This window comes from Vulpes lagopus, chromosome 10 (genome assembly GCF_018345385.1).
Source record: "Vulpes lagopus strain Blue_001 chromosome 10, ASM1834538v1, whole genome shotgun sequence".
In the NCBI taxonomy this organism is placed as follows: domain Eukaryota; kingdom Metazoa; phylum Chordata; class Mammalia; order Carnivora; family Canidae; genus Vulpes; species Vulpes lagopus.
This window is the reverse complement of record NC_054833.1, coordinates 102323944-102346851: the sequence shown is the minus strand read 5'-3', so window position 1 is coordinate 102346851 and position 22908 is coordinate 102323944. Positions and strand designations below refer to the sequence as shown.

The 22908-nt window shown below is 41.7% G+C and overlaps 1 protein-coding gene across 1 annotated transcript in view; it reads right to left on the bottom strand.

Annotated features, from left to right (window-relative positions):
- The window catches only part of WDR59 (WD repeat domain 59), a 101485-nt gene that overhangs the window by 33351 nt on the left and 45226 nt on the right, over positions 1-22908 (bottom strand). The window contains exons 9-17 of the mRNA XM_041772575.1: positions 20288-20365; positions 18031-18187; positions 14496-14575; positions 12808-12940; positions 12547-12671; positions 10672-10836; positions 2027-2122; positions 1750-1894; positions 1199-1268 (exon numbers count right to left, since the gene is read on the bottom strand). Of these exons, the coding sequence (XP_041628509.1) occupies positions 1199-1268; positions 1750-1894; positions 2027-2122; positions 10672-10836; positions 12547-12671; positions 12808-12940; positions 14496-14575; positions 18031-18187; positions 20288-20365 (1049 nt within the window). The remainder of the gene's footprint in view (positions 1-1198; positions 1269-1749; positions 1895-2026; positions 2123-10671; positions 10837-12546; positions 12672-12807; positions 12941-14495; positions 14576-18030; positions 18188-20287; positions 20366-22908) is intronic.

Here is a 22908-nt window from a genome sequence, read left to right as displayed (position 1 = left end):
TCTGGCAATAAAAAGTACTGACACATGCTACAACATGTATGAGCCTTGAAAACATTATACTAAGTGAAAGAAGCCAGTCACAAAGGGCCACATAACTATATGATTCTATTTATATAGAATGACCAGAATAGGAGAATTTATGTGCAGCCATCATTATAGTCAATTACGGAACATTTTTAATTACCCCCAAAAGAAACAGCATCTCCCAGCTGTCAACACTTCCAGTTCCAAGTCCCCCATTCCTCCAGGGCTGGGCCAGCACTAATCTACTTTCTGTCTATATCTGTGAATATACAATAAGCCACTGAATTATTTTAAATGGGTCAACTATATACTATAGGAGTTATATCTTGATAAAACAGTAAAAACATTTAAAAAAGAAAAAACAGCCAGTAGTAATAATAGGAAACACAGAGCAATGTGCCAGGCAGTGTTCTAAATGCTTCTCAGGGATTACAGATTTAATCTTCTCAGCAACTGAAGGATGTGGGTGCCACTATCATCCCCAAATTATTGTTGAGGAAACTCAAGCCCAGTTTAGACAATTTGCCAAAGGTCACGGAACAGCAGGGCCAAGATGTGGACATAGTGGCTCGGCTCCCAAGTCCACATTCCCATTTGCTACTTTAGATTGCCTCTTAAAAACAGAATAAAACAAACAAACCTCCCCACACACACAAATAAATAATGGAGACTAGACAGAAAGCATGTTAAATTGCTAAGAGTGACTCACCAAGGAAAAGGAGAGTTTTCAAATTTTAATTGAAAACTTCCATATTGTGAGTTTTTCTAACCACTTAATGTAGTTTAAAAAATGTAACATGTTTTGGTAATGTGAGAAGTGGCATACTAGCGTTGTGGAACTGCAGCTGATCTTTTTTGTTATTTTTCTTTTTTTATTTAATGTTCAGATAATACTTTGGCAATAGGGGGAAAGCACACTAAAAAAGAATTTGCCTTGTTTTGACAACAGCTTTTATCAAACTACTACTTCTGGTGGCTTGGTAGTAACCTGACCTCTCAAATCTCAGCTTAGTGGCAATTTAATGAACCTGATCTTTCATGAATAAATCCTATAGTGGGTATTTACTGAAGAACTAACACCACTTGTCCAAAGAAAAACTCAGTGCTCATTCTCAGATGTCTGCCCACTTATGGCTCCACGAACGCAGCTGATAACTGCATCTCCCAGGCTCACCTTGGCGTGGGTTCTGTCGGAGACACTGCTCGATGCATCGTCATAGGTCTTGTGAAATACACCAGATACCCTGCCAAAGGAGACGCCACAGGTGCACATCAAGGTCAATGAGCTGCACGTGGGAAATCCTAAGTAAGGCAGCCCTGGTCAGTCCTATCTGTAGCCACATGTAACAAGGACAAAGGTCAGAATCTCTAGGATCCAGGAGGGCTGTGTGTGGTGTGGAAAAAAAATCTTCTCGGGCACTTTGTATTTCTTTGTTAGGGGACCCGTCCTGTGCTGAGAACCAGGGATCTGGATAAGGTTCACACTCATACTCATCAGAATGAAAAAAAAAAAAATTAAGACTGTAATTATGGTGAACATTCTTAGGTTTTGGCCACAGAAGCCAATTCAGCAGCAGACCATTTAATGCTACAGCAGTCTTTAGAAGTTTCCAGGAAACAAACAAAATTTCCTGATTTTTCTGAAATTTCTTTAGAGACTATAGGACATACTGAGCTGCTCACTCTCAAAAATCTAGAATCAGAGAACCCAAAAGAGAGACCAACCTGCCCCGCAGAACCTGGCCCCCGAGGTCCTAGGGAAGGGAATATTGGCATCCTGGTATGACCCATAGGCAGTGGTCACCCGGGCAAACGGAGTGACGGAGTTTGAGAGTGCAAAGGGATTGCTGGAAGTGCTGTCTTCTTGGTTCTGAAATTTAAAAATTAACAGACTAAAACCCACAAGGTGTCTGAACGCTGACTTACAAAATACGGATACATTAGTCTGGGGAGGAAGACACATAACAAAACATCAAAGCATAGGTTGGTACAAGAATCCCACCACAAAAGACTCAAGGCAGGAGACAAGCTGGCGCAGGCAGGGCTCCAAACAACTCTGGTTACGTTTCACTTTTTGCAGAGAAGTGTCTTTCAGGATCTAGAAAAGGCACGAAACACAGTCAAGAATAGCAACAACATTCCTTCTCCTGATTCACTTTTATTCTTCAAAGAAGTGGGAAGCCGTGAAAACGCAGGGAGACTGGAGCATGGCTGTGTCTAAGGCTTCCGAGGCAGCATCCTACTTTCCACCTGCTCTGGAGGCTCCCAGGGCAGATTCATTCCTGGGTCCTCTTTGAGAAGCCCTCTGCTTTGCCAGGACAGGCTCACACAGCTTGAGAGAACACATTTCTTTACTGTGAATTCTATTCCTTTCCTCTCTTCCTAGCTTAAACCCCACCCCCTTGTGAAACTCTCAGTACTCCAGCATAATACTCAGTACGAGCCGGGGGGGAACAAATTTCACTTCAGTAGAAATTACAAGCTATCTTTTTTTTTCTTCTTCTTTAAAAATATAAATCCTAACATTTTAAAGCATATGCCCTAGTTGTAAACTGACGTACACATACCAAAGACAGGCATGTTATCTGGGCCTGTATGGTCCAACACGGAAGTCATCATCTACATGGGGCTACACAGCGTGTGAAGTGAGGCAAGTATAAATTGAGATGTGCTAGAGGCCCCTGGGTGGCTCAGTCAGCTAAATATCGACCTTTGGCAAAGGTCATGATCTTGGGGTCTTGGGATCAAGTCCTACGTCAGGCTCCTTGCTCAGTGAGCAGTCTGCTTCTCCCTCTCCCTCTGCCCTGCTCCCTGCTTATTCTCACTCTCTAGCAAATAAATAAAATCTTAAAAAAAAAAAAAAAAAAAAAGGAAAGGGCCAGCCTCAGTTGCTAGGCATGCTGAATTGAGATGTGTCATATGCGTAAAATTCATACCGAGTGAAGACTTAGTACAAAAATAAGAATGTAAACTCTCGCAATAATTTTTACATGGATCACATGCTGATATGATTATTCTTTGCATATAATGGATTAAGTAAAAAAATTAATGAAATTAATTTACCTGCTACTTTCAAATTTTTTTAGTGTAGCTACTAGAAAATTTTAAAAATTTGTGCAGCCTGCATTATATTTCTATCAGACAGCACTGAATTAGAATTCTAAAGATACTTCCAGGATCCCTGGGTGGCTCAGCGGTTGAGCATCTGCCTTTGGCCCAGGGCGTGATCCTGGAGTCCCAGGATTGAGTCCCATATCAGGCTCCCTGCATAGGGCCTGCTTCTCCCTCTGCCTATGTCTCTGCCCCCTCTCTCTGTGTCTCTCATGAATAAATAAATAAAATATTTTTTAAAAAGACACTTCCTGGGGCAGCCTGGGTGGCTCAGCGGTTTAGCACCGCCTTCAGTCCAGGGTGTGATCCTGGAGACCCAGGATCGAGTCCCACGTCGGGCTCCCTGCATGGAGCCTGTTTCTCCCTCTGCCTGTGTCTCTGCCTCGCTCTCTCTCTCTCTCTCTCATGAATAAATAAATAAAATCTTTAAAAAAAATAAAAAATAAAAAATAAAAAAATAAAAAAAAATAAAAAGACACTTCCTAATCCTATCGTTTTTATAACAATAGGAAAATCTTTTTTGTATGTGCAAATAAGACAATGAAATATTCAAATTCTGAGTATAGATAAACAGACTCTTAGACTCTTAAAGAACAAACAGATGGTTACCAGAGGGGAGGTGGGTGGGAGGATGGCTGAAATAGGTGATGGGGATTAAGGAGTGCACTTCTGATGAGCACTGAGTAATGTATAAAATTGCTGAATCACTACATTAGTACACTTGAAACTAATTTAATATAATGCTATATGTTAATTATGTTTGAAAAGAAAAAAATTTCCAAGCACAAAATGCACCTATGCTACCAAATCAAAGTAGCATTTGAGAGATCCCTATACCACTTGAAAGATTTCTTGGTTACATATCTTCCTCCAGGAAGATGGGTCAAGTGTATATGATACAAACTAGGCAAAAGGTGAATAGCACTTGGGTCAGCTTGGTTTGTCAGAACATTTCAGTTATTTCACTCATGATGCTGCTCATGCTGAAAAACGTGTATCATGCCCAGCTCGTGGGGCTTCTTTAATGGAAATTCTGCTGATTAGTTCTGCATGGACTGACAAAGCAAATTCCTGAGCCTGCAGGAGCAAGGACCTACAGGAGCAAGTTAGATGCCAGACTAACCCACCTCCATTCAGGCACCAGCATTCCTTCAGATACCTCACCTGTGCAGCAGCCGAGCCTCACCTGAGGATGACACCACTTCCTTTCAGGAAATGGATTTTTTAAAATTACCTTACATTTTGTTTTTGTTTGTTGTTTGTTTTTTAAGTAGGCTCAATGCCCAGAGTGGAGCCCAACACAAGGTTTGAACTCACGACCCTGGGATCAAGACATGAGCTGAGATTAAGAGTTGGACACTTAACTGACTGAGCCCCCAATGCACCTCCTGTTTTCTGATTATAAAATATCTTTTAGCTTCAGAATACATCTTGCCTACTGTTTCCAGATAAATTAAAATGTATTGCAGGGTTCTTAACCTGAGATTAATGCATAGCTTTAATGAGATCTATGAGCAGATTATATACAATTATAGAACTACATCTATTTACATGCAATATTTCTGAAATTATATACATTTGTGCAAATTTTTCTGAGGAAGGGTCTACTATTTTCATTAGATGTTCAAAGTGGGTCCATGATCCAAAAAGGTTAAGAACCACTGCTCTAACATTTTCTTTTTTTTTTTTTAATTTTTATTTATTTATGATAGTCACACAGAGAGAGAGAGAGAGAGAGAGGCAGAGAGAGAAGCAGGCTCCATGCACCTGGAGCCTGACGTGGGATTCGATCCCGGGTCTCCAGGACCGCACCCTGGGCCAAAGGCAGGCGCCAAACTGCTGCGCCACCCAGGGATCCCTAACATTTTCTATACACAGCGAATATCAACAGTTAACACTGACACACATAAGCACAGATGACTTTCAAATCTTTATCTACTGGAGTTTTCATTTAGCTTTACCACTCAACCTAGACACTGATGCCCATGAACAGAGTTTTCCTCTTACAACACTAAGGAGAATTTGTGAACACAGACCCCCACCTTTAGCAGCTTGGCTTTCATCGTGGAGGTGATGGTTGTGGGGTTGATGAACTGGAAGGAAGGGGCAGCGTTGTTGGGGTACTGCGCCGGGAACTTCACCAGCATCTTGACACGGTGGCTGCTGCAGTGTACAGACACCGTGCAGCTCCTGTCTGCCGCATCCATCTGCAGATGACAAAGGGACAACCGCTCAAGAGACGAACCATCAGGCATCTCTAGATACAAATGAATTTAGACAAGTTAGCTGCAAGCTCTAGGTTCCTGGGACCTGGGGAAAGGGAGACTCTCCAGAGACAAATGAATTTGGAAGATTTAGAAAACTCATGTTCAAGACCGATCTTTAACTTTAGCACTGATTTAATAAGTTCAAAGTAATTTGACTTAAAAAAGCTTCATCCTAAAGCTGTGAGGTAGACTGAAACTTGTTATATTTAAGATGAGAAAATAAAGCATGAAGAATTGAAATACTGGGTTCAATTGAAAAGCACTCCTAGAAAAATCCATGGAGACACCAAATGGATTACTGGGTGCCAAGGGTGGGGATGGGGGGGGGCAATGGGATGTGACTGCAGATGGGTATAGGGTTTTTCAGAGACAATGAAAATGCTTTGGAATTAGGGACGATGGTGGCACAGCTCTGTGACTATACTATGAAACACCAAATTGTACACGTTAGAAGGGTAAATTTGATGATGTGTGAATTATATCTCAATACTTTTGAAAAAGCACTCCTTGCAATCAAGATCTCCCTCTTAAACTAGAATCACTAGGCTAACAACATTGTTCTCAACAAAGGGGGTGTGATCTAAATTGATACAGATAACCAATTAATCAAGGAATCCTTTCTCTGTCTTGATTTCTCATGCTGCCAACCAGAAAAGGCTGCTGGAGTAGAGTGGGAAAAGGCACACATGTGGGAAGTCAAGAGACAGATTCAAATATCTCTTCCACGAAATAGCTGCTGACCTCAGACAAGTCATTACATCTCTTAGTGTCTGTTTCTCCTTCTGTAAAGTAGGGAGAAAAGCATGTACTGCAGAGCCTTCTAAAGGCCAAAGGAGGGACACTTGGGTGGCTCAGTCGGTTAAGCACCCAACTCTTGATTTTGGCTCAGGTCATGATCTCAGAGTTGTGAGATCAACCCCTGCATTGGGCTCCACGCTAGGTGCGGAGTCTGCTTAGAATTCTCTCTCTCCCTCTGCCCTTCCCCACAACCCCTCAAAAAAAGGACAAAGGAGATAATTATGGACACACACGTATCCATGACTACTGTTAGTTGAATATAGGCCAAAAAGAAAGAAACCAAGATTCAAAACTTCACAGACTCAATTCTCTGAAGGAAACCATTTCAAAACCACCTCAAAAGGAAGGGAGCAAACTTTCCATGTGTTAAATAAACAAAGAGGTTTGGTGACCTTCTTACTATGAATCTAAGTTATCAAGAAAGTGACCAGCTTTAAGGGAAGACAGCACAGCAGAGCCTACAGAACAGTGGCAGGTCAGGTTTAGCTTCCAAACTCAGCTCTGACATTAACTATACTAGTAACCTTCGACAAAACACTAAGCCTTTCTGGATCTGAGTAAATGCCACCCATGGTAAAATGAGGAATTGAGGCATCTGAGAGGATTTTAAGATACACGAGCATGAATTTATTCTTTGGTTCATCTTCCGAGAAAATATTATGGTGAGGCTATAATTTGCATTTGTCAAACATCTCTTTCTCTAGAAAACTTCAAAAATAAAAAAAGCAAGCAGAGGGATTTACTAGTTAGAGCAACAAAGCTATTAGCTAACTGGAATCACAGCTGAAATCGGCCCCTTGCCCACCAAGCACCACCCGCCAGCATGAGAGAATCCCCTAAAGCAGTGAGCACCTCAACGTTGACATTCCGGATCTGCACATTGATCAAAGAGAACTCCTGCTGCAGAGTCTGAGGCAGCCCCAGCTGTTCCGACCTCTTCTCTTCCAGGATACTGCTTGGCGGGTCTTCCTTTAAGACTAGCAGGAGGGAGAGGTTCTTCAGTGGTTGGAAAACAGTTTTGAAAGTGAGCCCAAGAGCAGTTCTGGGGCATCTGCCGTAACTCTGAAATGCAAAGAGGGGCACCTCACCTGAAACACTAGTTTGGCCAATTACCTTCTTCCTCCCCATGGCTTGAGCTGTGCTGGTGATCCGTATCTTGAGTGTGAAGGGTCTTCTCCGGCTCCGGCAGAAGAGAAATGCTCTCAATGAACTCATCAACACCATCCAATATGTCGTTTGCACAAAGCTGTGACATAGGGTAGAAGATCTAGCTCTACAAAAGTCAGTGGAAATGATCATCATGGCTAGTTAAGAGTTCAGACTTTAAAAAGTCTGATGACAAAAAAACCTGGAGGGCTCGGTGGTTGAACATCTGCCTTTGGCTCAGGTCGAGGCCCGCATCAGGCTCCCTGCAGGTAGCTTACTTCTCCCTCTGCCTATGTCTTTGCCTCTCTGTGTCTCTCATGAATAAATAAACAAAGGCTAAAGATGTCAGCCAAAACCCGATATAATCAAAATAGGTGTCACCCACCACCAGATCTACCTGGTTAAATACCTAGAGAATAGACTCTTTTAACTACCCTGGAAATTTTTCATCCTGTTCACAGTTTAGGCAAGCCTCAGAAAACATTATTTTAAAAATTTCAAGCCTTTCTGGAGTTGGTCAGCTAGCCTAAAACCAAAAATGAACAAATGGTACTTTCTAGAAAAAATATATTTGAAAGGCAGTAGGTGATGATACTTAACCAAAATGCTCAGAGTGACTTTATACTAAGCAGTGTTGCAAATTCTTTTTAAGATTGATTCATTCATTCACTGATTTTTAAGTAATCTCTACACCCAACATGGGGCTCAAATTTACAACCCTGAGATCAAGAGTTGGATGTTCTCTGAGGCCCCTGGGTGGCTCAGTCAGCTGAATGTCTGACTCTTGGTTTTGGTTCAGGTCATGGTCTCAGGATCATGGGACTGAGGCCTATGTTGGGCTCCACACTCAGCCATGAGTCTGCTCGTACCTCTCCTTTCCCTTCTGCTCCTCCCCAGCACCCCCATCTCTCAAGTAAATAAATAAATAAAATCTTTAAAAAAAAAAAAGTTGCAGGCTCTCATTCTTAGGTTTTGGCATTAAAAAAAAAAAAAAAGAAAGAAAGAAAGAACTGCATGCTCCACCAACTGAGCCAGCAAGGCACCCTGCAAATTGCAAATTTTACCCAGTATCTTTTATTGACCTTATCCAAAGCATCATGGGGGAAGCAACACAAGTGAGGCATGGTTCCTTCCTTTAAGAAATGTAGCCAGTGAATGAAAGAATCGTTCTGAGATGGAATATAGCAAGGGCAACAGCAGCAGTTCACACCAGGTACAAACCATTATGGTTCATATAAGAAGCATTATCATTTATGTGGCAAACATTGGAAAGGTATTCATAGAACAGGTGCTGCTGATGGATGTAAAGGGCTCTGAACACTGCAGAGAGTAAGGTTAGACTTCCTAGTTCATTTAGAAGAAGAGAAAGAAATGAGGTCCACAGGCCATTTGCTCAGTGGGCTACCCAGACTCTCATACCAGGACAAGAGAAAAGGCAGTCAGAGGCTTTTCACGCTTAAAAGTACCAAATACTAAAGTTGGCTCTTGAAAACCTCAAAGCCTCAGTGTGGCCTACACATGCCACTCAGGCCACCAGCAACTATTATTAAATGTCTACCACATATCCTCTAACTGCCACAAATACTAAATCTTGTATTTTTTTTTAAGTTTCTAGTGTATCCAGTTACACTCCTCCACAACAGAACTGAATACATACCCTCTGCATCTGGGAATCCACCCGCCACATTCTCAGCGTCTGATCTCGTGACCATGTAACCAGTTGGTAGTCCTTGGACCCTAGAAATCACCAAATGAAAATCCTGGAATTTTTTTTTTTAATTCAACATCAATTTTGCAACAGGTTGCACTGGAGTGAGATTCCTTCATTCATTCCTTCATCCATCCATTCAACAAGTACTTACTGACCATCTCCTAGATGCCAGGCACTGCTCTAAGATACCTGGACAAGCATGAATATCACAGCCTCTGCCTTTATAGATCTCACAGCTCAGTGGTGGCAACTGACAAATGGATAAATACATAATAAAATGTCTGGTAGTGATAGTGTTATTAAAAAAAAAACACCCAGGATAAGAGAACTGATGGCAGAGCTATTTTTAGACAGGACTCCCTGAGGAAGTCACATTTGAGCAGAAACTTAAATGAAGTGAAATAATAACTGGCAGCTCAGCAGGTGAAGAGGGATGCTGGGATTTAACGTCACATTGAACTTTCGCCTCCACAAATGTTCCTCCTTTTATATGCTCCAGAGGAGCTAAGCGTGAATATGATTTTGTGAAATGAATTGCTTTAAACGTATAATGAAACTTTACTGTTTAAAAGAATTTTTTGATAAAGAGATGTATCTCTTTGTAAAATGGATAATCAATCTCAAATGTTCTTAATTGCCTGAGTTGCATTTTCACATATTAGGTCTGGTCAGAGGGAGATTCTTCTAAAATCGTTTAGGAGCTTTATGAAAGATCAGGGCATTTTGGAGTAATTAGGTCATATCTAGAATCTCCTTTACAGCTACCCTTAGAGAGCAAAGAATTTAGAAGAGTTTAGAATTGAATTTCATTTGATTCCTTCATTTTACAGATAGGAACATGGAAGCACCAGAGAACATGATTTGTTTGAGCTAAAAGGGGGATAAGGGGCAAAAGGTCTTGCTCTATGTCATTGCCCTCCATTGGGCCCTCGCTTCTCAATGTTACTGCCTCACAGGACACAACTCTTCTGAACGACTGCCTGTCAGGAGTCCTCTCAACCCTCTACAGACTCACATTCATGTCAGCAACTGTCTTCTGCCTCCACATCTGGCTTCTTTTCGTGTCCCTGAAGTTATTCCTAATTCCGTTCTAATCGCAAACTCTCTACCAGTGCCTTTGCCCCCATTCCCTCTCGCTCTCATAGGGCCCTTGTTTTCTCACATACCTCTCTCTTGCACCCTGTACTTCCCTCAGAGAGAGAGGGTGGCAGCTCCAAGATCAACTTTGTCTGCTCCCTGCTTTTTTTTTTTTTTTTAATTTTTATTTATTTATGATAGTCACACACACACAGAGAGAGAGAGAGAGAGAGAGGCAGAGAGAGAAGCAGGCTCCATGCACCTGGAGCCTGACGTGGGATTCGATCCCGGGTCTCCAGGACCGCACCCTGGGCCAAAGGCAGGCGCCAAACTGCTGCGCCACCCAGGGATCCCTAACATTTTCTATACACAGCGAATATCAACAGTTAACACTGACACACATAAGCACAGATGACTTTCAAATCTTTATCTACTGGAGTTTTCATTTAGCTTTACCACTCAACCTAGACACTGATGCCCATGAACAGAGTTTTCCTCTTACAACACTAAGGAGAATTTGTGAACACAGACCCCCACCTTTAGCAGCTTGGCTTTCATCGTGGAGGTGATGGTTGTGGGGTTGATGAACTGGAAGGAAGGGGCAGCGTTGTTGGGGTACTGCGCCGGGAACTTCACCAGCATCTTGACACGGTGGCTGCTGCAGTGTACAGACACCGTGCAGCTCCTGTCTGCCGCATCCATCTGCAGATGACAAAGGGACAACCGCTCAAGAGACGAACCATCAGGCATCTCTAGATACAAATGAATTTAGACAAGTTAGCTGCAAGCTCTAGGTTCCTGGGACCTGGGGAAAGGGAGACTCTCCAGAGACAAATGAATTTGGAAGATTTAGAAAACTCATGTTCAAGACCGATCTTTAACTTTAGCACTGATTTAATAAGTTCAAAGTAATTTGACTTAAAAAAGCTTCATCCTAAAGCTGTGAGGTAGACTGAAACTTGTTATATTTAAGATGAGAAAATAAAGCATGAAGAATTGAAATACTGGGTTCAATTGAAAAGCACTCCTAGAAAAATCCATGGAGACACCAAATGGATTACTGGGTGCCAAGGGTGGGGATGGGGGGGGGCAATGGGATGTGACTGCAGATGGGTATAGGGTTTTTCAGAGACAATGAAAATGCTTTGGAATTAGGGACGATGGTGGCACAGCTCTGTGACTATACTATGAAACACCAAATTGTACACGTTAGAAGGGTAAATTTGATGATGTGTGAATTATATCTCAATACTTTTGAAAAAGCACTCCTTGCAATCAAGATCTCCCTCTTAAACTAGAATCACTAGGCTAACAACATTGTTCTCAACAAAGGGGGTGTGATCTAAATTGATACAGATAACCAATTAATCAAGGAATCCTTTCTCTGTCTTGATTTCTCATGCTGCCAACCAGAAAAGGCTGCTGGAGTAGAGTGGGAAAAGGCACACATGTGGGAAGTCAAGAGACAGATTCAAATATCTCTTCCACGAAATAGCTGCTGACCTCAGACAAGTCATTACATCTCTTAGTGTCTGTTTCTCCTTCTGTAAAGTAGGGAGAAAAGCATGTACTGCAGAGCCTTCTAAAGGCCAAAGGAGGGACACTTGGGTGGCTCAGTCGGTTAAGCACCCAACTCTTGATTTTGGCTCAGGTCATGATCTCAGAGTTGTGAGATCAACCCCTGCATTGGGCTCCACGCTAGGTGCGGAGTCTGCTTAGAATTCTCTCTCTCCCTCTGCCCTTCCCCACAACCCCTCAAAAAAAGGACAAAGGAGATAATTATGGACACACACGTATCCATGACTACTGTTAGTTGAATATAGGCCAAAAAGAAAGAAACCAAGATTCAAAACTTCACAGACTCAATTCTCTGAAGGAAACCATTTCAAAACCACCTCAAAAGGAAGGGAGCAAACTTTCCATGTGTTAAATAAACAAAGAGGTTTGGTGACCTTCTTACTATGAATCTAAGTTATCAAGAAAGTGACCAGCTTTAAGGGAAGACAGCACAGCAGAGCCTACAGAACAGTGGCAGGTCAGGTTTAGCTTCCAAACTCAGCTCTGACATTAACTATACTAGTAACCTTCGACAAAACACTAAGCCTTTCTGGATCTGAGTAAATGCCACCCATGGTAAAATGAGGAATTGAGGCATCTGAGAGGATTTTAAGATACACGAGCATGAATTTATTCTTTGGTTCATCTTCCGAGAAAATATTATGGTGAGGCTATAATTTGCATTTGTCAAACATCTCTTTCTCTAGAAAACTTCAAAAATAAAAAAAGCAAGCAGAGGGATTTACTAGTTAGAGCAACAAAGCTATTAGCTAACTGGAATCACAGCTGAAATCGGCCCCTTGCCCACCAAGCACCACCCGCCAGCATGAGAGAATCCCCTAAAGCAGTGAGCACCTCAACGTTGACATTCCGGATCTGCACATTGATCAAAGAGAACTCCTGCTGCAGAGTCTGAGGCAGCCCCAGCTGTTCCGACCTCTTCTCTTCCAGGATACTGCTTGGCGGGTCTTCCTTTAAGACTAGCAGGAGGGAGAGGTTCTTCAGTGGTTGGAAAACAGTTTTGAAAGTGAGCCCAAGAGCAGTTCTGGGGCATCTGCCGTAACTCTGAAATGCAAAGAGGGGCACCTCACCTGAAACACTAGTTTGGCCAATTACCTTCTTCCTCCCCATGGCTTGAGCTGTGCTGGTGATCCGTATCTTGAGTGTGAAGGGTCTTCTCCGGCTCCGGCAGAAGAGAAATGCTCTCAATGAACTCATCAACACCATCCAATATGTCGTTTGCACAAAGCTGTGACATAGGGTAGAAGATCTAGCTCTACAAAAGTCAGTGGAAATGATCATCATGGCTAGTTAAGAGTTCAGACTTTAAAAAGTCTGATGACAAAAAAACCTGGAGGGCTCGGTGGTTGAACATCTGCCTTTGGCTCAGGTCGAGGCCCGCATCAGGCTCCCTGCAGGTAGCTTACTTCTCCCTCTGCCTATGTCTTTGCCTCTCTGTGTCTCTCATGAATAAATAAACAAAGGCTAAAGATGTCAGCCAAAACCCGATATAATCAAAATAGGTGTCACCCACCACCAGATCTACCTGGTTAAATACCTAGAGAATAGACTCTTTTAACTACCCTGGAAATTTTTCATCCTGTTCACAGTTTAGGCAAGCCTCAGAAAACATTATTTTAAAAATTTCAAGCCTTTCTGGAGTTGGTCAGCTAGCCTAAAACCAAAAATGAACAAATGGTACTTTCTAGAAAAAATATATTTGAAAGGCAGTAGGTGATGATACTTAACCAAAATGCTCAGAGTGACTTTATACTAAGCAGTGTTGCAAATTCTTTTTAAGATTGATTCATTCATTCACTGATTTTTAAGTAATCTCTACACCCAACATGGGGCTCAAATTTACAACCCTGAGATCAAGAGTTGGATGTTCTCTGAGGCCCCTGGGTGGCTCAGTCAGCTGAATGTCTGACTCTTGGTTTTGGTTCAGGTCATGGTCTCAGGATCATGGGACTGAGGCCTATGTTGGGCTCCACACTCAGCCATGAGTCTGCTCGTACCTCTCCTTTCCCTTCTGCTCCTCCCCAGCACCCCCATCTCTCAAGTAAATAAATAAATAAAATCTTTAAAAAAAAAAAGTTGCAGGCTCTCATTCTTAGGTTTTGGCATTAAAAAAAAAAAAAAGAAAGAAAGAAAGAACTGCATGCTCCACCAACTGAGCCAGCAAGGCACCCTGCAAATTGCAAATTTTACCCAGTATCTTTTATTGACCTTATCCAAAGCATCATGGGGGAAGCAACACAAGTGAGGCATGGTTCCTTCCTTTAAGAAATGTAGCCAGTGAATGAAAGAATCGTTCTGAGATGGAATATAGCAAGGGCAACAGCAGCAGTTCACACCAGGTACAAACCATTATGGTTCATATAAGAAGCATTATCATTTATGTGGCAAACATTGGAAAGGTATTCATAGAACAGGTGCTGCTGATGGATGTAAAGGGCTCTGAACACTGCAGAGAGTAAGGTTAGACTTCCTAGTTCATTTAGAAGAAGAGAAAGAAATGAGGTCCACAGGCCATTTGCTCAGTGGGCTACCCAGACTCTCATACCAGGACAAGAGAAAAGGCAGTCAGAGGCTTTTCACGCTTAAAAGTACCAAATACTAAAGTTGGCTCTTGAAAACCTCAAAGCCTCAGTGTGGCCTACACATGCCACTCAGGCCACCAGCAACTATTATTAAATGTCTACCACATATCCTCTAACTGCCAAAAATACTAAATCTTGTATTTTTTTTTAAGTTTCTAGTGTATCCAGTTACACTCCTCCACAACAGAACTGAATACATACCCTCTGCATCTGGGAATCCACCCGCCACATTCTCAGCGTCTGATCTCGTGACCATGTAACCAGTTGGTAGTCCTTGGACCCTAGAAATCACCAAATGAAAATCCTGGAATTTTTTTTTTTAATTCAACATCAATTTTGCAACAGGTTGCACTGGAGTGAGATTCCTTCATTCATTCCTTCATCCATCCATTCAACAAGTACTTACTGACCATCTCCTAGATGCCAGGCACTGCTCTAAGATACCTGGACAAGCATGAATATCACAGCCTCTGCCTTTATAGATCTCACAGCTCAGTGGTGGCAACTGACAAATGGATAAATACATAATAAAATGTCTGGTAGTGATAGTGTTATTAAAAAAAAAACACCCAGGATAAGAGAACTGATGGCAGAGCTATTTTTAGACAGGACTCCCTGAGGAAGTCACATTTGAGCAGAAACTTAAATGAAGTGAAATAATAACTGGCAGCTCAGCAGGTGAAGAGGGATGCTGGGATTTAACGTCACATTGAACTTTCGCCTCCACAAATGTTCCTCCTTTTATATGCTCCAGAGGAGCTAAGCGTGAATATGATTTTGTGAAATGAATTGCTTTAAACGTATAATGAAACTTTACTGTTTAAAAGAATTTTTTGATAAAGAGATGTATCTCTTTGTAAAATGGATAATCAATCTCAAATGTTCTTAATTGCCTGAGTTGCATTTTCACATATTAGGTCTGGTCAGAGGGAGATTCTTCTAAAATCGTTTAGGAGCTTTATGAAAGATCAGGGCATTTTGGAGTAATTAGGTCATATCTAGAATCTCCTTTACAGCTACCCTTAGAGAGCAAAGAATTTAGAAGAGTTTAGAATTGAATTTCATTTGATTCCTTCATTTTACAGATAGGAACATGGAAGCACCAGAGAACATGATTTGTTTGAGCTAAAAGGGGGATAAGGGGCAAAAGGTCTTGCTCTATGTCATTGCCCTCCATTGGGCCCTCGCTTCTCAATGTTACTGCCTCACAGGACACAACTCTTCTGAACGACTGCCTGTCAGGAGTCCTCTCAACCCTCTACAGACTCACATTCATGTCAGCAACTGTCTTCTGCCTCCACATCTGGCTTCTTTTCGTGTCCCTGAAGTTATTCCTAATTCCGTTCTAATCGCAAACTCTCTACCAGTGCCTTTGCCCCCATTCCCTCTCGCTCTCATAGGGCCCTTGTTTTCTCACATACCTCTCTCTTGCACCCTGTACTTCCCTCAGAGAGAGAGGGTGGCAGCTCCAAGATCAACTTTGTCTGCTCCCTGCTTTTTTTTTTTTTTTTTAAATTTTTATTTATTTATGATAGTCACACACACACACAGAGAGAGAGAGAGAGAGAGAGAGACAGGCAGAGGGAGAAGCAGGCTCCATGCACCGGGAGCCCGACGTGGGATTCGATCCTGGGTCTCCAGGATCGCGCCCTGGGCCAAAGGCAGGCGCCAAACCGCTGCACCACCCAGGGATCCCTGCTCCCTGCTTTTGAAGACAACTTCACTCACAAAACCAGATCCTGCTGCCTCTGGTCATGTTGCCTTACAATCTGGCTTCTATCCTCAATTTGTTTTTTGAATTCCTCTCTTAATGATCGTATGGCTTCCCATTTGTAAAATTAAGTGCTTTTCTCTAATTCTGCACACTGATCCCCCAACACCACCTGAAACCAGTGACTGCCGCCCTGGTCACAACACCCTGATCCTCTTGCTAGCTCTCCAGAAGCTCCTGTACTGCAGCAAAATGCAAAGTCAAAGCCTGAGGTAATCCAGTAAAAATGGACTAAGAAGACATGGCAGTAAAATAAGATGGAACAGCACTGGTTGAAAAAGAAGTAAAATGCAAGAATACATGTGGGAGGATTACATTTATAAAAGGTCCAACAGGCAAACTGAAACTATTTTGAGGAATCCATTAATGGTGGCAAAACTATAAAAATAAAAACAGAAATTACTTTTATAAATATTAGGACAGTGTTTCCTTCCAGGGAAGGGAAGGGACAGTGACCTGGGGCTCTGGCAATATTCTCTTTCTAGACTGTGGTGGTAAGTTACATAGATTAACACTTCAAAATTGGTAAGACTAAATAAATTTATTTTAAAATTTTTTTTAAGTTGGTAAGACTGTGCATGTGTTATGTAATTTTCTAGACAGATGATATATTTTACAGTAAGAAGGGATCTGAAGAAACACCTGTAACTTGTACTCAAAATCTTGCTACTGACTAGATGGTCCTGATTTACACAGCTCACCCTGCCAGCTTACAGATGACACAGATAACTGAAAATGGGTTGCTAAAAACTTTTCGTTTCAAGCCAAAACTACAGGCCAACCTCTCCCTGCCAGACCATGAGGAAACTACATCCTCTATTCACTATGGCAAAATGCAAGATAGGAAGTTGAAAGCCAAAGTCGTGCATGCAAATTGATGGGATAAAGACCAAGCAGCCTCACGTTTCTAGAAGCAGGGATATTTGGGAAATAAAAAAATGAGAAAATTAAGAGGATGATCAAAAGAGTCCCTTTAAAAGCTATCCTGAAAAAAGAGGCTTGTGAAGGTCACAGATAAGCAGGGATAAGATAAATGCTCTAATCTCAAGTCTACCAGACCTGAGACAGACTCTGGACAGGCCACTCCACTACTTGCCTTTCTTTCTGTAATACGGAAAGACCAAGAAATATACTTCTGTTCCATAAAAACTTTAGAGATCGTGACAATAAGATCTCAGGATAAGAGAGGCTGCGTGGTGAGCTGGTGGAGGAGCTGAGGCTGAGGGCTTCTGAGTCCATCACGCTTGGCCTTGCATTGGTGAGGACTGGCTAGATGGAAGCTGCAATAACAAACAATCCCCAAACGTCAGCGGCTTAAAGCAAGGACATCTTGCTCACTCCACATCTGTACCTCATCCTCACTCCTGATGGGCACAGCTCCAGCTGGCTTTGGGCCAGATGGTGTGGCAGAAGCGAGGAGAGCGTATAATTGTACCATGGTTGCTAATGCTTCAACCCGGAAGAGATCGCATCACTCTGTTCGTGTTTCATGATCGAAGCAAGGCTTGTGGCCAAACCCATCTTCGAGGAGGAGGGAGGTGTAACACACCACTATGTGTTGCGAAGGGAACTGGGAATATGTGGTGGGTAGTGCTGATGAGGACCTCAGGTCTCCTTCCTCCGCAGAGAGGCAAGGAGTAAATGCCAGGCTTCTGAGGATTGTCAACCCAGAGTTTTTCACCCCTAGAGATGGCCCAACAGCAAGTCTGTCAATCAATCTCTTGCAGATCTCTTCCACACAGGTGAGAGATGACATCAAACCTCAGAGAAGAGGTGGGAAGCTGGGAGAAAAGCTGCAGCCACACATCCCTTTCCCTTTCTACCGTGAAAAGTGGTGGTCCCCCGACTCTCTCATTCCTCAAGTCCAGCCCTGAGGGGTCTGTGTCCTCCACACCAGACCACACAGCCAACCCTACTGGAGCTGCTGTGGAATAGGGCTCAGAAGGAAATCAGGCTCCCACTCACCCTCCTTCTGTTTCCTCCACTGGAACTCCAGCACCACGTCATCATGCCCCACAAAGGTATGGACCGGGGTGTTCAAGTCAAAGACATTCCACAAGAGAAGACTGTTTTCCCTCCGCAGCTGAGGGACCATCACAGTCACCAAGCCGTTGCTGAAAGGCTAGGACAGCAAAGGGAAAAGCAGACGATTATTCCAGGGAGGGTCAGCTGAATCTTGAATTACCAAAGCTGGAATGCTTTCCTAACTAAAATAAATAAGACGATGGAGGGCCCCACCCATCTGGGGAAATGTGTTCCAGATACCACAAGTTAACTACCACATCTACTTTTCTTTTGCATTTATTCTGCTTTGTCTTTGCATGGAAGGGACCACAGCAAGTAAAAAATAAAGCTAAGCCAAATACTTGGAGGACTTTAAATTCTAAAATAAGCTGCACACCAGAACACATTGTTTCACATCCAGAATGAGTCTGCAAGACACACTGGGGAAAACCCCAGAGCAGCGAGAATTCTTGCCATGTGGAAAAGCACCAGAAGCATAGCATCCCCATGAAGCATCACCTTCTCATGGCTTCCAATACTACAGCTATTCAGAGAAAAACTCTCTGATTTCAGGACTGACACGTTTTACTTATCAACACTTAATCTGCTCAGTAGCTAAGGGGCCCATTTGGTAGATAATCAGACTCTGTTTTTTAAGGAATAAACTACAGTCACCTAAAAGCCCATTTATCTTCACTCTCACTCCTGGCAGCACTCCTGGACTTCTCTGTTTATTTTTTAAAGTAAACATATTAATCCAGAGAAGTATTTCAATTCATAAGAACAATGTCTGATTTCTTGACAAGCGTTCCCATTTGCAAAAGCCACTTAATACCTAAATTATCTTCTATGTTTCACAGTGCCTCGGGGTGACAGCCTAATGCACAAAGGCAGCTTTATTCATCCCTGTGCTCCCTTTCAAGTTGACACTGAAGAAAACATATTATCTCTGATCAGAAGCTATCAATGTGGCAATGGAAAAACTGTTGGAAGGCTAATAGCTTATCCCCTCTATCTGTAGCATTTTATGGTTTATAAAGCATTTTAAGATACCATTTTTCAAAAGGAAAGGCATATTGTGCATGTACTAAATGCCACTGAATTTCACACTTTAAAATGGTAAATTTTATCACAATAATAAAAAGGAAGGCTCCATAAAATTATCCGTTTCTACAGAGGAAGAAACTATTGTTCAAAAGCATCCAGCATCTTGCCCAAGGCACACAAATATTACATGGTTCACTGCAACATTATTCACAACAGCCCAAATATGGAAACAACCAAAATGTCCATCAGTGGATGAATAGATAAAGAAGATGTGTTACATGTATACAATGGAATATTATTCAGCCATGAGAAAGAAGGAAATCCTGTCATATGCCACAACATGGGTAGACTCAGCATTATGCATAGTGAAATAAGTCAGAGAAAGACAAATACTGTGTGATATCAGTTATAGGGAATCTAAAAAAGCTGAGTTCCTAGAAACAGAGAGTAGAATGGTGATTCAAAGGCTGATAGGTGGGGGAAATGGGGAAATGTTGGTCAAATTTCCAGTTTGAAGATGCGTAAGTTCTGAGGATCTAAAATACAGCATGGTGATGATAATTAAAAATACTGTACTAGACTCTTGAAAGTTGCTAAGAGAGCAGATGTTCAATGTTCTCAATACAAAAAAAAAGAAATGGTAATTATGTGATGTGACAGAGGTATTAGCTAATGCCGTGGTACTAATAGTCTTACAATACATAAGTGTACAAATCAGTGGGTGTCCGCTTTGAACTTATACAATGTTACATGTCCATTACATCTTAATAAATCTTGGGAAAAAATTAAAAGGCACCGATGGACCCAAAACCCAGGTCTTCTGAATCTAAAACCAGATGTCCTTCCACCACAATCCACTGACGGCAAGTCCTACAACCCACTAGCTCCATCTGCACCCCCTTCCCCTGTCATTAGTGACCACCTTCCTGCAGCTCAGCCTCCCAGTCTATGGTCCGCGATCCTCACACCAATTCTTCCCCAACATTCCAAGGGCAAGTTTTTAGACTCATAACAGCTTTGATGCTGTCATTATTGCCTTTGCCCCACCCCTCAGCCAAGACAGAAGGAGAAAACTGCCTCACAAAGAAAATAAGAGAAGACAGCCCTTGGCCTCCATCATCTGGAACACCGAGGTGAAGCTCTCCAGCAGGAGGTAGGGTATTCCACTCACAGTGTATCTGGCCTTCCAGACAGGCACCTGGCAAGGGAGAATACTGAGGTATTTCCGAGGCTGGCGGTAATCCCAGAACTGGAAGAAAGAAAGCAGGATAATTTGTGAAATAAATGCCGTTAAAAAACTCAACAATTGAAATTAATTCAGCCTGTGGTCCCTTGGCTCCCTGTCCATGATGTGTCCCGGCAGCCCCCTCACCATCGGAGCAGGGCAGAGATACAAACTTTCCCCAGCTATAAACATTACAGAATTGCCCACCTTCAGGAGGACAATTAAACAGGCCTGCAAGTGAAAGGTCAGAGTGACATGTTTCCACCCTGTGTCACTTTTATGCCTTGTAGGACAACATAACTAACTGCTAACAATAGCTAATGTGCTGACTGCATACTGCATTCCAGATGGAGCTTAGAGCTTTAGGTTTTTGATCCTATTTAATCTTCACAACCACCAAATAATGGGTGTTATTCATTTCTTTCTCAAAGGTAGGAGCTAAATTACTAAACAGTCTAACCTCCCCAAGCTCACACAAGGAAGAGGTGGCTGTTTGGACATGTACACATTCACCCACTCCACCACTGAGCATGAGGAACATGAGGCTGCGGAATACATATAGGTGAGCCAGACACACTGTGCCTTAGAGCACCTGTGCTTTCTAGTGAAGAGACAGCTACAATCAGAGCCTGAGCATTTGTCATGAATCAGGAAATGGTAGAGCACCAAAGGCAGGAGGAACAAGACTGAAACTCTGAACTATTCAAGTATTAAGAAATTATTTTCAAAAATAGATTATAGTTTGCCAATTTCTTAAAAAGTTAAATGTGCATTAACCATTAATCCAGTGATCCCAACTCCTAAGTATTTGTTCTGGAAAACTGAGAAGTTCCATTCATGGGAAAATCTACACGTGAATGTTTATAGCAGCTCTATTCACAATCATCAAAAATTGGAAACACCCAATGTCCCTCAACAGGTTCAAAAGAAAATAAACTGTAGTATATCTCTAGAACAGATTAGTACACGCCAACTAAAAGTACATGATCTATTGATTCTTAAAACAACTTGGATGATCTTGAAAGTGCTATATCCTAAGTGAAAGAAAACAACTCAGAAAGTTTCATATTGAAATTATTCCATTTAAATGACCTTCTCAAAAAACAAAACTACAGTGATAGAGAACAGAAGTTAGGGATTGGAGGAGAGTGTGGCTATAAAGGGATCAGACCACAAGAGGTTAATTCTTGTTTCTTCTGACAACTCTCTTTTTGCCAAATTTGGGCTTAATATGCAAAATAATAAAATTGTTAGGATGTTTTTTCCATCTAAACTGCTTTGAGGTTTCCCAGATGGCTATAGGGAAAACTATAACCCTTAACTTCTCAAAGAAGGGAAACTGGAAATCATTAGGTCTTCTTGGCATCCTCTAGATTTTTAATTAGGTCAACACTTTTTGAAGGCTTTCCTGTTATCAAGTCTACCAATGTGAAAAACTAGCAAATAAAAAAGTTCAGCCCCCCAAGTTAATTATATCCAAGTAAAATATTAGTATATTTCAGCTACCAGTTACTCTTCATCATGGACAGAAGCACATTCATGTTTATTTATAGACTGTCACTATAACTGTTAACAGAACCAATCCTTTATTTAAAAAAAAAAAAAAGACTTGTTTTCATATTTAAGTGTGGTCAATTGGTGAGCATTATAACATATAATTATGGGTTAAGTCAAGAGAACTCTGGGGACTTGACCAAGTCCTCACTCACTGATAACAAGATCTTATTCTCAAGGCAACCACTTAAGTCTGTTTCAATCTGACAGACTGGTCACTATAAGAACCAGAGCAGCTATGCCATCCTCTCATCCATTGGTGATTTCTGCTTTTCTCTTACTTGCCAAAAGGCCCTTGCTACAAGCTATAGAACAGAAAGGAAGGTTTCTGAAGAAATATCAGAAGAGCCTCAGGCAAGAAAGAACCAAGTTTTTGCACAGCCTTGTGAGTACAGGGCTCTTAGTAAGGCCAGCCTTGACCCACAGGCAATTATACATCTGTCAGGAAGTACCAAGGAACTGTGTCTGGATTTCCAGGACTCTTCATCTAGAAGAAGGTAATGTTGTTAAGTAGACTGCTTAACCCAAGATCAGGGAAAAAAACAATCATTAAACTGGTATGAAGTAATTTCATTGTAGTTAATGTTCTATTTTTATTATTTTTTAATGTTCTACTTTGTTTTAGTGTTCTATTTTTAATGATCAAAAATCCTTTGCTTTCTTTGCAATCTAGCTCTACCCCTCAATTCAAGAGTTTCACAGTTTAACAATTTACAAACTCGGGTGAAATATTCATTCAACGGTATCTTGTTCTGGCACACTGCTTAAATTCAGAAAATAAAAAAATAATAAAAACGTATTACTACAAATTATAAGCTGATGTATTGTCAGGTAAACTTAAGAAAATGATTATGTAGGGAAAAAAATGACATACTGAGCCTGATCTACAAATTACTAAAAACGATGGTTGACCATTATGCAAAGTGCCTTTAAAACTGCTCCACTTTTTCCAATTATGCTATTCATATATACTCAATAAAAACTGTCCTCCTTCCACCAGGACACAGTGGAAT